We start from the raw sequence: 15,830 nt of genomic DNA on the forward strand, positions 1-15,830 counted from the left end.
CATTGTTTATTCTGAGCCCTATTTTTAAATTGGTAATTTCTGAATTTTGTTTGAGATTGGCCAATTACCAATTTCTGATCACTTTGTTAGCCCTTTGATTGTTGCAACCCCAAATCCTGAAGTGTCTCTTGGTGTCACAAAATATTTGAAAAAAAAAAAAAAAAAAAAAAAAAAAAAAAAAAAAAAAAAAAAAAAAAAAAAAAAAAAAAAAAAATCTTATGAAATGATAGAGAATCTTTTCCCAATGATAATGACACCAAAAGTACAAAATTTGATGGAAACTTACGGAATTACGCTCTTGCAAAGTTAGTGACCTAGGAGACACTTACGCATCAGTGATTTTGCCGACTTTGAGCCCTATTTTCGGCCAAATCCATTGTTCCAGTCGACCAAACTCATAGCTATTTCTTTAGAACTCCATTTGTTCTATTGATTGAGTACAAGAAACTGCCCATTTACTGATTTCAACTACCCAATGAAGTGGTCAGAAATTGACAATTTGGCCAATTTCATGCAAACTAAAAAATATGTCAATTTCAAAATAGGGTCGAGAATGAACACTGCAGACATTCCTGGCACTAAAATAACATTTTCTCTGTTCATCAGTTCATCAGTCAGCTTTTTAACAGACAATGCCTTCCTTGTAATACCTTTATGTAACCTCTAATTAGTCAAGATCTATCTGAAATACTCCACAAAATAATGGGCATTTTCCAATTGCATGCATTTCCCAAAGACAATTGTACATTTCAATAAAATGTAATGCATGTTATTATTATTACTGTTTTAAAAATAGCATTTTAAAAAACTAGACAATTAAGGAATGTACTGCCTGAACATATTAAAATATTTTAAAGGTTTAAGTTATACTTGCAGTGTTAAAGAAACTAACCTTCTTAAGTCAAAGCCAGACACCTGTAACATGCGACTCCAAAGGGCCATGGTAGTTTTCCTCGTGTCTTCTGGAGCTTCACTCAGATAACTAATGAATGACGCAGCTAAGAGAGCCTCCCGTGGCAGACCTTTTATACTTGAATCTAACTCAGACACCTGCAACAAATATAAATACTGTATTATACATAATCATGATCATTTATCTTCCAAGAAGATACATTTGTGTTAACCCTTTGACTGTTCCAAGCCCCTTTCTGAAACTGTCATTCTATGTCACAAAATTTTTGGAAAAAAAAAAAAATTATTTTTTCTTATGAAATGACAGGGAATCTTTTCCCGATGGTAATGACACCAAAAGTACAAAATTTGGTCTAGAACTCACGGAATTACACTCCCACGAAGTTAGCGGTCTCGGCGGCATATATGGATCGGCGATTTCGCCAACTTTGAGCCCTGTTTTTGGCCAATTCCATTGTTCCAGTTGACCAAACTCATAGCTATTTCTTTAGAACTCTATTTTTCTATTAATTGAGTACAAGAAACCGCCCATTTACCGATACGAACTACCCAATTAAGTGATCAGAAACTGGCAATTTGGCCAATTTCATGCAAATTAAAAAAAATGCCAATTTCAGAATAAGGTCCAGAATAAACAATGTAGACATTCTTGGCACTAAAATAACATATCCTCTGTTCATTAGTCATGTCTCTAGGCCCCTCTTATATTACTATTGCTTTCTATTTTGATTTTTTATTCATACAAAAAAATACAAAATTTACTGTTATGCAGGCCACTGCATTATTGTAAAAATGGTATAAATAATATCAGTGCACTAGTGAAAGAATATCAGACTCCCCAGTTGATGTGTATTGGACATGTGGTGTGATTTGCTTACTCTTGAAAATTGGTAAAAATCGAACATTTCCACTCAATTTCAAGGTTGTTTCATCGCGAAACTAATCAAAATCATCTCTATTTCTGCAAATGTTTTCCATTTTATCACATGAGACCATGAAAATGAGAATACAACGATAAATACTATGCAAAAATACACCTCAAAGTCGGTGTTTTAATCCAAAAAAACAGTCAGTTTTTTTTCTCATTATGCACTTCATGCTGCAGGATTCTTTTTATGTGGTGCACACTGACCACACAGACCCATTCTTTCACATGTGGGCCTACCAGCTTTCTCCTGCTTGATTTGAAGCTGCTAGAATTAAAGAGTATATATACGTCAAAAACACTGGCTCTTAAGATGTATATATACGACCAAAACAGTCAAAGAGTTAATAGGATTCCTAATATGAGAAAGCCTTTATATGTGCAAAGCACTTTTGGGTTCATTTAAATTAGGTGTAATACTAATTAAACATAAAATATAATGAACATATCTTCTTTCAACAAATCAGCCACTTCCCACAGAGGCAGAGTGGCCCAAAAAGAAAAACAAAAGTTTCTCTTTTTAACTTTAGTAATGTATACAGGAGAAGGGATTACTAGCCCCTTGCTCCCAGCATTTTAGTCGACTCTTACGACACACATGGCTTATGGAGGAAGAACTCTGTTCCACTTCCCCATGGAGATAAGAGGAAATAAGAACAAGAACTAGTAAGAAAATAGAAGAAAACTCAGAGGGGTGCATGTATATATGCTTGTACATGCATATGTAGTGTGACCTAAGTGTAAGTAGAAGTAACAGGACATACCTAAAATCTTGCATGATAATGAATATATATATAAACATAATGTAATGGGGTTGTAAAAAAAAATAAATGTTGGGGTGTTGGGGAGAGGGGTGGGATTAAATTATGGCAAATCAAATACAAAATAGGAATTGACATAGTTACTTTTCGCTGATGACACTGTGCTTGTGGGAGACTCTAAAGAAAAGTTGCAAAGGTTAGTGGATGAGTTTGGGAAGGTGTGTAAAGGTAGAATGTTGAAAGTGAACATAAATAAGAGTAAGGTGATGAGGGTCTCAAATGATTTAGATAAAGAAAATTGGATATCACATTGGAGGGAGGGAGTATGGAAGAAGTGAATTTTTTTTTTTTTTTTCAACAAGTCGGCCGTCTCCCACCGAGGCAGGGTGACCCAAAAAAGAAAGAAAATCCCCAAAAAGAAAATGCTTTCATCATCATTCAACACTTTCACCACACTCACACACAATCACTGCCTTTGCAGAGGCGCTCAGAACACAACAGCTCAGAAGCACACACGTATAAAGATACACAACATATCCCTCCAAACTGCCAATATCCCAAACTCCTCCTCGGACTCAAGTCCGACTACATGAAAATAACCGGTTTCCCTGAATCCCTTCACTAAATATTACCCTGCTCACACTCCAACAGATCGTCAGGTCCCAAGTACCATTCGTCTCCATTCACTCCTATCTAACACGCTCATGCACGCTTGCTGGAAGTCCAAGCCCTTTACCCCCTCTCTCCAACCCTTTCGAGGACGACCCCTACCTCGCCTTCCTTCCCCTATAGATTTATATGCTTTCCATGTCATTCTACTTTGATCCATTCTCTCTAAATGACCAAACCACCTCAACAACCCCTCTTCTGCCCTCTGACAAATACTTTTATTAACTCCACACCTTCTAATTTCCACACTCCAAATTTTCTGCATAATATTTACACCACACATTGCCCTTAGACAGGACATCTCCACTGCCTCCAACCATCTCCTCGCTGCTGCATTTACCACCCAAGCTTCACACCCATATAAGAGTGTTGGTACTACTATACTTTCATACATTCCCTTCTTTGCATCCATAGATAACGTTTTTTGAAGTGAATGTGTTCAGATATTTGGGAGTTGACTTATCAGCATATGGGTTTATGAAAATTGAGGTTAACCATAGAATTGATGAAGGAAAGAAGGTGAGTGGTGCACTCAGGTATCTGTGGAGACAAAAAAATATTATCCATGTAGGCAAAGAAGGGAATGTACAAGAGTACAGTGGTGCCAACAATTTTATATGGATGTGAGGCATTGGCTGTGAATGCTGCAGCAAGGAGAAAGCAGGAGGCAGTGGAGATGTTGTGTCTAAGAGCAATGTGTGGTGTAAATATTATGCAAAGAAATCGTAGTGTGAAAATTAGGAGGAGGCGCGGAGTTACTAAAGGTATTAGTCAGAGGGCTGAAGAGGGGTTGTTGAGGTGATTTGGTCATTTAGAGAGAATGGAACAAAGTAGAATGACTTGGAGAGAGTATAAATCTGTAGGAGAAGGAAGGTGGGGCAGGGATAGTCCTCGAAAAGGTTGGAGGAAGGGGTAAATGAGGTTTTGTGGGTGAGGGGCTTGGACTTCCAATGTGTGCGAGCGTGTTAGATAGGAGTGAATGGAAACCAATGGTTTCTGGGACCTGATGAAATGCTGGAGTGTGAGCAGCGTAATATATCATGAAAGGATTCAGGGAAACTGGACTTAAGTCCTGGAAATGGGAAATACAATGCTTGCACTTTAAAGGAGGCATTTGGGATATTGGCAGCTTGGAGGGACATCTAAACTGTCGTATCTGAGTGCCTGATTATGTATGAGTGATGGTGAAAGTACTGAATGATGGTGAAAGTTTTTCCTTTCTTTTGGGTCACCATGCCTTGGTGGGAAACGGCTGATGTGTTAAAATAAATAATTGAAAGGCACCACATTAGTGAAGCGCTCTAAAGCAAAATGCCATATTAGCATGGTATACCTGTACATGTAACTGATTGTTTTACAAGTTACCATTAACAATTTTTGTTCTGTATTTTCTCAAAAAAATCTTACCTGTTGACTCCAACGTTGATATTCTCCCTCCAGTTTAGTAACGAGGCTTTCTGCAGCTGTGATTGTTTCCTTGGCTTTATTTAAATGAAATTCTACCTCTGCAGCTTCTTTAGTAGAGCGATTTAATTTTTCCCGCAGTACTGCCACTTGCTTGTCAACATCATCCAAACCAGCAGACAGCTCTCCAATTTGAGCCTCTGCTTTCTCCAAATTTCTACAATAAATAAAAATTGTGTACTGTACAACTCTATGAGGACTGTACTGAAGGGTTAAAGAATTGTTCATGGAATAGTATACTGAATACAAAATTTGTAAAATTTTAACTATTAAATGCATATATTATTTCAAGAAAATTCTATTAGGCACTATATTAATGTTAAAATCCCATGCTGTCCTCCTTAAAAGCAATGACACTATATAGATTGAAGAATTGAGATACTTATGCAACAAATAAAGATTCCCATATGTTGCATGAGTGTCTCAATTCTTCAACATGTCGGTTTTCAAAACCATTCATCACACACTATATAGATTATTCAACTTGTATCTTATAATGATTCAGTATTATACATAATTCTCTAACATGAAACATAGAGACTATCTGCCATTTTTACCTTTGTAGTTTATCTTGTTCTTTCTCTAAAGGTTTTACTTTTTCTAAGACGTAAGAGAATCGTACATTAGCTTTTACCCAAGCTGCCAGCGGTGCTGCTGCAGTTGATGCTCTTTTAGCTGCTGAAGCATCAAAAGAATCTGCACGTTCATGAAGCAATTTTTCTACTGATTTGCGAGCTTCTGATGTTACATCTCTTGGATCATAATTCCTGAAAACAATGTGAAGCATCATGTACAATTCTAAACTCTCATATAAAGGGAAAATGACAAATTTACTAGGTAAACAAAGAAACATTATTTACAGTATTTATATGTATGTGGTTGTAAAAGAAGTAAATGCTAGGGTTGGGAGAGGGATGGGACTAAATTATGGAGAATCAAATACAAAATGGGAATTGACACAGTTTCTTTCTGCTAATGATACTGTGCTTTTGGGAGATTCTAAAGAGAAGTTGCAAAGATTAATGAATGAGTTTGGGAGGGGATGTAAAGTTGAAAGTGAACACAGATAAGAGTGAAGTGATGAGGGTATCAAACGAGTTAGGTAAAGAGAAACTGGATATTACATTAGAGGAAAGGAGTATGGAAGAAGTAAATGTGTTCAGATATTTGGGAGTAGATTTGTCAGCAGATGGATTTATAAAGGATGAGGTAAACCTTAGAATTGATGAAGGAAAAAGGGCAAGTGGTGCACTGAGGTATCTGTGGAGACAAAGAATGTTATCCATGGAGGCAAAGAAGGAAATGTATGAGAGTATAATGGTACTAACACTGTTATGTTAGTGTGAAGCGTGATGGGTTGCAAATGCTGCAGCAAGAAGGAGGCTGGAGGCAGTGGAGATGTCATGTCTAAGGGCAATGTGTGGTGTAAATATGCAGGAATTCATAGTGTGGAAATTAGGAAGAGGTGTGTTGTTACTAAAAGTATTATTCAGAAGGATGAGGAGGGGTTGTTGAGGAGGTTTGGTCATTTAGAAAGGATGGAGCAAAACAGGATAACTTGGAGGGTGCATAAATCTGTAGTGGAGAGGAGAAGGGAGGGGGGTAAAAAGAGGCTTGGTATGCAAGGGGCTTGGACATACAGTAGGTATGTGTGTACATGTTAGATAGGAGTGAATGGAGATAAACGGTTTTTGGAACTTCACAAGCTGTTGGAGTGTGAGCAGGGTAATATTTTGTGAAGGGAATCAGGGAAACCAGTTAGCTGGACTTGAGTCTTGGAGGTGGTAAGTAGAGTGCCTGCACATTAAAGAAGAAGTTTGGGATATTGGCTGTTTGGAATGACATCTGAACTGTCATATATGCATGCCTCTGCAAAGACAGTGATTATGTATGAATGATGGTGAAAGTATTGAATGATGATGAAAGTTTTTTCTTTCCTTTTGGGTTTCTCTTTCTTTTTGGATTACCCTGCCTCAGTGGGAAATGACTGACATGTTAAAAAAAAAGTTATTTATTCACATAAATGTATGTTCTATGAGGAAAGATTAAGGGAGCTCGACCTGACAGCACTAGAGGATGGGGGGACATGATAATGACATAAAATACTGAGAGGAATCGACAAGGTGGAGAGAGATAGGATGTTCCAGAGATGGAACATAGCAACAAGGGGTCACTATGGAAGTTGAAGACTCAAATGAATCACATGGATATTAGGAAGTATTTCTTTGGTCACAGAGTTGTCAGGAAGTGGAATAGTCTGGAAAGTGAGGTAGTGGAGGCAGGTACCAAACATAGCTTTAACCCATAAACAGTCCAAACGTATATATACATTCACTACTCCAGTGCCCTGAATATTTTGGAAAATAATTTTTTTTTATGGAAAGAAAGAGAACATTTTTCCAAGTGTTACAGGATAAAAAAAAATAGGGTCAGTACTTACAGAGCTATGAGGCTGAGAAGTTGGCACTGGATGCTCACCTGATGGCAACCTCAAGTCCTGCCGCTTGCAGAAGTGTTGCCGATATACCTTTTTTTTCTCCTTTTCATATTTTATATAATTTTTATGTTCTGATAATTACAATTTATAGTAATTCTTGTCATTTCATAACCAATCTTTGTTCTGACACTAGTATTAGGTACTGAAATTGTACTCAAATTGTCACAAACACATTGACAGGTGGACATTTACAGCTGCCTTGGCCATTTACTATTGTCTTGGAATATATACAAAGTATTTATAAGTCCCAGCAATGTTTTGGGCATGTGGGAGTATATAAGAAGAAGAAGAAGAAGAATATGTAATAATAAGTTCCTTTGAAGCATGTAAAACAAGCCTCAGTCCACCCCTGACAGTGAAGTGATAAGATGAGATAACATAAGGTAAGAGGTGACATTTGATGAGTGTAAGCGAGGGTGCAGTGATAAGAGAAGATAAGATAAGAGGTGACATCTGATGAGCATTGGCCCTCGCTTTGTTTTCGCAGGTACACAAACATGTCTGTGCGTCTATTTGTCTGTCTGTCAGGCTCCCTGTCTATCTGTCTAGCTCTCTGTCTCCGAGAGAGCCACAAGACTGCATCATAAAGTTTACTCATATCTTCAAGCAGAGTATAGCACTTTGTCTGGATTTTTGGGTTATCCTAGGTAATTTATACTATGTATACTTGTATTAGATAGACAGAGACAGATAGAAAGAGACAGAGAGACAGAAAGAGATAGAGACAGATAGAGACAGACAAAGATAGACAGAGACAGACATTGATACAGACAGACAAACAGAGATAGAGCCAGGCTGCCAGCAGCCGGCCAGCCAGCCAGCCTGCTGAACAAGTATTACATTCCAAAGTTGTTTCTCCTTACTTAGGGCATAGGTTATAAGGCATTCTGAAAGGGTGTTGCACATGGGTTATTATCAAGGTTTTTTGATATTTCCTCTACCATTTATGGCAGCATCCACCTCAAAGCCACTAAACTCGGGGTCAACATCACTTTCCTCTTAAAATGGGAGAGTTAATACTACATGAAATCAGTGAATCCCAGGTGTTTGCCGCACTATTTGCCCTAGCTGGCGCTCATTTGAACTGGTGCTCCCACAAGGTACTAAGTGGTCCCAGATTTTTTTAATGCAGTGCACACTGAGTGTTAACCCTTAAACGGTCCAAACGCCAAATGTACATATACGTTCACTACCCCAGTGCCCTGAATATTTTGAAAAATAAAAAAATTGTAAAATATCTGGTTTGAAAATAGTATTGGGTTTTGCTTTATACTGCAAAATTGGAATATAAAGGGCTGGTGAAAAGACCAGAGATCTCTTTTTTTTTTTTTTTTTTAACATACTGATCATCTCCCACCAAGGCAGGATGACCCAAAAAAAAGAAACACACTCACCATCATTCAAATTATCATTTTCTTTGCAGAGGCACGTAGATATAGCAGTTTAGATGTCACTCTATACAGCAAATATCCCAAACCTCTCTTTTAACCCTTTGAGGGTTGGTCACATACATGTACGTTTTAATAGTCAGTGTCAGTCATGTATATATACGCCACAATTCTAGCACCTTTAAATCTAGTGGAAGAAAGCTGGTCTGCATGGTCAGTGTGTGCAGTATAAAAAAAAATCTTGCAGCACACAGTGCACAATGAAAAAAAAAAAAACTCTGACCATGTTTTTGGTTTAAAACAGCAACTTTGCAGTGTATTTCCATATGGTATTTATGGTTTTATTCTCGTTTTCTTGATCTCATTTGATAGAATGGAAGATATGTTAGAGAAATATAGATGATACTGATTGGTTTCACAATGAAAAGTACCTTGAAATTGAGCTCAAATTAGCGGAAATATTCAATTTTTGCCAATGTTCAAGAGTAAACAAATCACACCATGTGTCCAACACACGTCAACTGTTGAGTCTAATATTCTTTCGCAAGAGCACTGTACCATTTTTACAATAATGCAGTAGTCTGCATAACAGTAAATCTTCTAGCTTTTGTGAGAATAAATATTCACTTATTTATCCATACCTCACCTATGCTATATGTGCTTGGGGATCAACTGCAGCAACACACCTAAAGCCAATAATAACCCAACAAAAAGCTGCAGTAAGAATAATCACTAAATCCCATCCCTGGCAACACACCCTCCCACTCTTCATAGATCTAAACTTACTCCCTGTTCAGTACATCCACACTTACTACTGTGCAATCTACATCTACAGGACCTTAAACTCCAATATCAACCTTGACCTAAAATGCTTTCTTGATAGTTGTGACAGAACCCACAGGCATAACACCAGACACAAACATCTCTACGACATTCCCCGTGTCCGACTAAACCTTTACAAAAATTCAATGTATGTCAAAGGCCCTAAAATCTGGAACACCCTACCTGAGAACTCTAGAACTGCAGACACATTCATCACCTTCAAAACTACCATTAGAAAACATCTTATCTCCCTGATACACCCCGTCAACTAACTACACGAATATCACCTGGTGGTTCACACTTACACTCACTCACCCATTTGACCATAAACAGAAATATTAATCTCAATCTTAAAATAATGAATCCTGTGATACTCCAATACTGAAACTATGTACTGTGCCAAAACAAAAGCATTCACATTGCTAAACTTTCAAACTAGTATTTAGTCACTTAGCCATAATACCAACTTACCTCATAATTTGTAATATTTTAAAATTAAGAATTAAACTTAGTCTGCCCGAAATGCCTAGCCATGCTAGGTGTTCTAATGGTACACTCTGTAATCATTATTTTACTACATGTAAACCACACAATAACCAAATTCTGTAAACTCAGCATTGTAATCCTTATAGAGAATAAACTTTGAATTTGAATTTGAATATAAGAGGGGCCTGGAGACATGACTAATGAACAAAGAAAATGTTATTTTAGTGCCAGGAATGTCTGTCTTGTTTATTCTGGACCCTATTTTGAAATTGACATCTTTTGAAATTTGTGTGAAATTGGCCAAATTCCCAGTTTCTGACCACTTTATTGGGTAGTTGAAATCGGTAAATGGACAGTTTCTTGTACTCAATCGATAGAACAAATGGAGTTCTAGCGAAATAGCTATGATTTTAGTCGACTGGAACATAGGTATTGGCTGAAAACAGGGGTCAAAGTGGGAAAAACTGCCAATGCATAAAAATCGTCGAGACCACTAACTTCACGAGAGCATAATTCTGTAAGTTTTCCATCAAATTTCATGCTTTTGGTTTCATTACCATTGGGAAAAGTTCTCTATCATTTCATAAGAATTTTTTTTTTTTTTGGAAAATTTTACGACCCTGAGCTGGAGTTCAGGATTGAGGGTCTCAACCCTCAAAGGGTTAAAGTACAGGCATTGTACTTCCTACCTCCAGGACTCTAAGTCTGGCTAACCGATTTCCCTGAATTCCTTCACAAAATATTACCTAGCTCATACTCCAACAGCTCATAAAGTCCCAAAATCCATTCAGCTATACTCACTCCTATTTAACATGCTCATACATGCCTGTTGTATGTCTAAACCCCTTGCATACAAAACCTCTTTTGCCTCCTCCCTCCATCCTTTCCTAGGATGACCCCTATCCCTCATTCCCTCTAATACAAAGATGTAGTATATAAAATAGCAGTGGGCCAAGTTTGAACATTTGGGAAAATGAGTACCCAATAAGTCAGTTTTTAAATAATATACAAGTGATATAATGGGTTAATTTGATAATGTAATTCAAAGAATAGATACGATGGATGACTACTTTGGGGATATGTCATAATTCTCCTGATGGCTTAAGGGGTAGAGCTGGAAGAACATTCAGATATAACAAGTTATATTAAAAAACTCATTTCAGCACACCTTATTTCTTCCTTGACACCCCTCTTTGCTAAGAAAGTTTTCATAGAATTCCACGAAGTATCTTGAACCCCCATGAGGCGTAGTACACCCTCGAGGATATCTCGTATTATCTCGGGTGGTGCTCGAAGAGATCTGAAAAACAATTATTACGTATAAAATTCTAAAATTCACTAAATTAGTCCAGTCAACCTGAGTTAAAACAAACTGCAACAGAATTTATTTTTGATGTAACAATCTTAGTACCCCTAGCCAATATGTCAGCCAACACTTATTCCTTATATTAATTTTGACAGGTATTTCATCTTGTTAACGCTTCAGGTTGAAACCTATCAACTCCGGCAAGGAGACACAAGTGTGTACGTGTACACTGACCTCCACGTAGCAAGGTCTGGTAACTCAGAGATAATTCTGAGGCTCACAGTGGTCGAAAATAATAATTTAAACCCCTTCTCCTGTATACATTACTAAAGTTAAAAAGAGAAACTTTTAGTTTTTCTTTTTGGGCCTCCCTGCTTCGGTGGGATATGGCCAGTCTGTTGAAAGAAGAAAAATTTCATCTTGTTGAGTTATGTACAGCAGCAAAATCCTTGAGAGCATGAAAGGAAGAAACGACAGAGTACACCTTAAGAATAAGAATCACGTAACACTTGACCACAAGGTTTCAGCAAAAGTTGATGGTGAATCCATTCATGTTGATTCACAGCTGTTTCAGTGCCTGATAAAAGCTGCAAAGAACATGGATGACAATGTTGTTTACATCTTTCACTACAAGTTATGAAGCATTCCATCAGCAATGTCTGAAAGAAATGGACTTTTTCAAGAGGCCAACAAGTTATCATTTATAAAGTAAAACACATGTGCAACAGTTAGGTATCTATATTTAGGAATGTTTTGCCTATACAGTAGGCTTCTTCAGTCAAGTACAGAAAAGTTGGTAAAAGCAGGAGAGATGTGCAACAGTTAGGTATCTTTATTCCGAAACTGTTGCCTAACTGTTGCACGCGTGTCTTACTTACCAACCTGTCAATATTTTATACTATTTTAATATTCATTCAAGTTTTCACTTGCTGATGCCGTTTGAAAATTGGCACAAAATGTAAACATGCCTGCTTAGGAAAATAAAACTGACATGTGCTATGTATTCAATGGTGACTCAATACTCCAAAAGTTACTTTCATCATGAGATACCACATGTGGTTCCACTTGCCAACTCCATGTCACCTATGTGGAAAGGAGGTATGCTGATGCCATGGTTGTCTTCGATGGCTATGAAACTGGTCCCTCTACAAAGGACACATCTCACCGTCAAAGGTCTTGAGGAGTGGTTGGTGCCAAGGTCAGCTTTGTAGAAGGGGTGCCAATCAAGACAAAGAAAGAATAGTGTTTGGCCAACAATTTAAACAAGCATCCTACTAGTACCTTTATTGGAGAAGATCCATACCTCTTGCTACTGTTATGCATGCATTTCCACTTGTGTTCAGACCAGAAGTGCAGAAGACTTCAAAGAAACTGAGAAGGATTTGAAACATCAAGTGGCTGAAGACAGAACTGGGTCCAGAAACACGTTCCTTGCTGCTATTCACGCATGCCATTACTGGGTGTGACATCACTTTAAGTCTCTCAGTGTTGGAAAGGGAGTGCACTTAGGAAGCAACATCAAGTTTAAGAAGGAAGCAGTAATCTTCTAGAAACAATCTTCTGAAGAAGTCACCAGTTCTGGTAAGAAGGTCCTGACCTGCTTATATGGTGGTGACTATAGCGAGGGCTTGGATGTCCTGCTCTACAGAAAATTTTGTGAGAAGGCTGAGAGAGAGGCTGCTCTTTCATGCAGGTGCACAAACTCCATCCAACTGCTGAAGCTGCTCACTACCAGTGTACATATGTATTTCCAAAGTCAAGAGTGGCTAGGATGGATTGAGAATTTTACTAATTTTGAACTTAAAACAACCAGGTTGCCACCCACTTCACAGCTACTGCTGCATGTAATACACTCCAACTGTCAAGTGAATTGTGATACCCTGAGGTGTAGCTGCAGGAAGCATGGTGTAGTGCTCAGATGCTTGTGGATATTGCAGAGGGGTAGGTTGCACAAATGCCATGTCATCTGTTTATACCCTATTCAAAAATGACAATACTGAGTTTGAGTAGATACCATGATGTAGACTGATGTATATCAACTGTCATTCTAAATGTAACATCACTATTTGGTACACTTTGTTTATGTGGTCACATTATCTTTATCAGCTGTCTGACTTACCTATGCATTCTGAAAATATATGGTATGAATATAACCTAAAAGTACTGTTAATAAGTTTTCTAGTGATAATGAGAAAAACAAATCTACCGTTCTTTAAATACCTGAACTACTGATTCAAAACTGTTTTAAATAAAGGATGGCAGGATAGGATACAGTTACCATAATGCAGTAATTGTGTAACAGCTGTAAAACAGAATTAACAGTTGAAAGTCAGTACTTAAAATACAGCAATTTTAGAACAACAATGGCCTTAATTTCCTTATTTTTCTTTAATGTATTAACAAAACATTATTGCACAGGTAGATGTTAATAGCTTTTGATGCTACCTTTGATTTGATACAAAATATTCCATTGTATGTTAACCCCTTGACTGTCGCAACCCCCAATCCTGAAGTGTCTCCTGGTGTCGCAAAAAAAAAAAAAAATTATTTTCTTATGAAATGATAGAGAATCTTTTCCCGATTGTAATGACACCAAAAGCACGAAAATTGATGGAAAACTGACGGAATTACGCTCTCGCAAAGCGGCGATATTTACAAATTGGCTATTTCGCCCACTTTGAGCCCTATTTTCGGCTAATTCCATTGTTCCAGTTGACCAAACTCATAACTATTTTTTTAAGAAATCCATTTTTTTCTATCGATTGAGTACAAGAAACTACCCATTTACTGATTTCAACTACCCAATAACGTGGTCAGAAATTTGCAATTTGGCCAATTTCACGAAAATTAAAAAATATGACATTCCTGGCTCTAAAATAACATTTGCTTTGTTCATCAGTCATGTTTCCAGGCCCCTCTGATATTACTCTTGCTTTCTATTTTGAATTTTTATTCAAGCAAAAAATAGAAGATTTACTGTTATGCAGACTACTGCAATACTGTAATAATTGTATAAATAACATCAACCCATTCATGACTGCATATTAGAATGGCTAGTTGGACATTTATTGGACAATGACATCATTTGTTTACTTTTGAACGTCGGCAAAAATCAAACATTTCCCCTACTTTGAGCTCCATTTCCAGGTTCTATAATGTTTTCCATTCTATCAAATGAGACCAAGAAAACAAGAATACACAACCATAAATACTATACAAAAATAGACCACAAAGTCGGCATTTTAATTAAAAAAAAACACGGTCGGAGTTTTTTTTTCTCATTATGCACTGCATGCTCCAGGATTTTTTTTATATGGTGCACACTGACCACACAGACCCATTCTCTCACATGTGGGCCTACCAGCTTTCTCCTGCTTGATCTGAAGCCGCTAGAATTTATGAGTATATATACGTCAAATACACTACCCCGTAAGACGTACATGTACGACCTCGACAGTCAAAGGGTTAATAATAAAATAAAATATGAAAATATATAATGTGATTATCCATGAAATCGTTCTGGTTTCAGGAAAATCTGACATATTTCCACCACTTCCATCCTTCTCTACTTTTAGTATAGTATCTAGCAAGGTGTATAAAACTACAACCTGCAGTTTTCATTTCTGTTGCAATTTCTTCCACCCTGAACCCTTTTTGAAGCTAAACTGACTGGACTATAAGGTCATTTAACAATTATAGTAAGGTCCAATAATTTGTAAATAATAAAATAAAAGTTTGAATACAATGTCATATTTCTTTTCAAACATAAATACTGTGAAAGTTGTAAATGTACTATAATAACTGAGCTATCACACTACACAGAAATACAGTGGACCCTCGAGTTAAGAACCACTCCCAACATGACAAATTATGTAAGTGTATTTTTGTAAATGCTTTTGTAAGTATATTTTTGGGGGTCTGATACAGATTAATCTATTTTACATTATTCCTGATGAGAGGAAATTCGTTCAGTAACAGCACTTGACCAGCCGTCTGGAATGAAAAAAGTTTGTAACTTGAGGGTCCACTGTATATGGGTAGCATTTCTACTGATTGGGATCCACAACTCAGAATGCATACAAGCCATCATCAAGGTTATTTCATAAGATCTCAGGCTTTGTGCTATGCATGTGCCCTGTACAATTAATGTATTAAATTTATGATTATTATTATTATTATTATTGCAAGTATATGGAATAGGTGGTAAGTTATTAAATGCTGTAAAGAGTTTTTATGAGGATAGTGAGGCTCAGGTTAGGGTGTGTAGAAGAGAGGGAGACTACTTCCCGGTAAAAGTAGGTCTTAGACAGGGATGTGTAATGTCACCATGGTTGTTTAATATATTTATAGATGGGGTTGTAAAGGAAGTAAATGCTAGGGTGTTTGGGAGAGGGGTGGGATTAAATTATGGGGAATCAAATTCAAAATGGGAATTGACACAGTTACTTTTTGCTGATGATACTGTGCTTATGGGAGATTCTAAAGAAAAATTGCAAAGGTTAGTGGATGAGTTTGGAAATGTGTGTAAAGGTAGAAAGTTGAAAGTGAACATAGAAAAGAGTAAGGTGATGAGGGTGTCAAATGATTTAGATAAAGAAAA

At 37.2% G+C, this 15,830-nt stretch overlaps 1 protein-coding gene across 3 annotated transcripts in view; it reads right to left on the minus strand.

The window, feature by feature from the left end:
* Window positions 1–15,830, minus strand: part of btv (dynein cytoplasmic heavy chain beethoven) — a 289,769-nt gene that overhangs the window by 90,620 nt on the left and 183,319 nt on the right. For all 3 annotated transcript variants that reach the window (XM_070086734.1, XM_070086733.1, XM_070086735.1), the window contains 4 exons: window positions 11,093–11,224; window positions 5,289–5,498; window positions 4,675–4,888; window positions 893–1,050 (listed from right to left, as the gene is read on the minus strand). In XM_070086734.1, coding sequence (XP_069942835.1) covers window positions 893–1,050; window positions 4,675–4,888; window positions 5,289–5,498; window positions 11,093–11,224 — 714 coding nt within the window. The remainder of the gene's footprint in view (window positions 1–892; window positions 1,051–4,674; window positions 4,889–5,288; window positions 5,499–11,092; window positions 11,225–15,830) is intronic.

Source organism: Cherax quadricarinatus, chromosome 19, assembly GCF_038502225.1.
Source record: "Cherax quadricarinatus isolate ZL_2023a chromosome 19, ASM3850222v1, whole genome shotgun sequence".
Taxonomy (NCBI): domain Eukaryota; kingdom Metazoa; phylum Arthropoda; class Malacostraca; order Decapoda; family Parastacidae; genus Cherax; species Cherax quadricarinatus.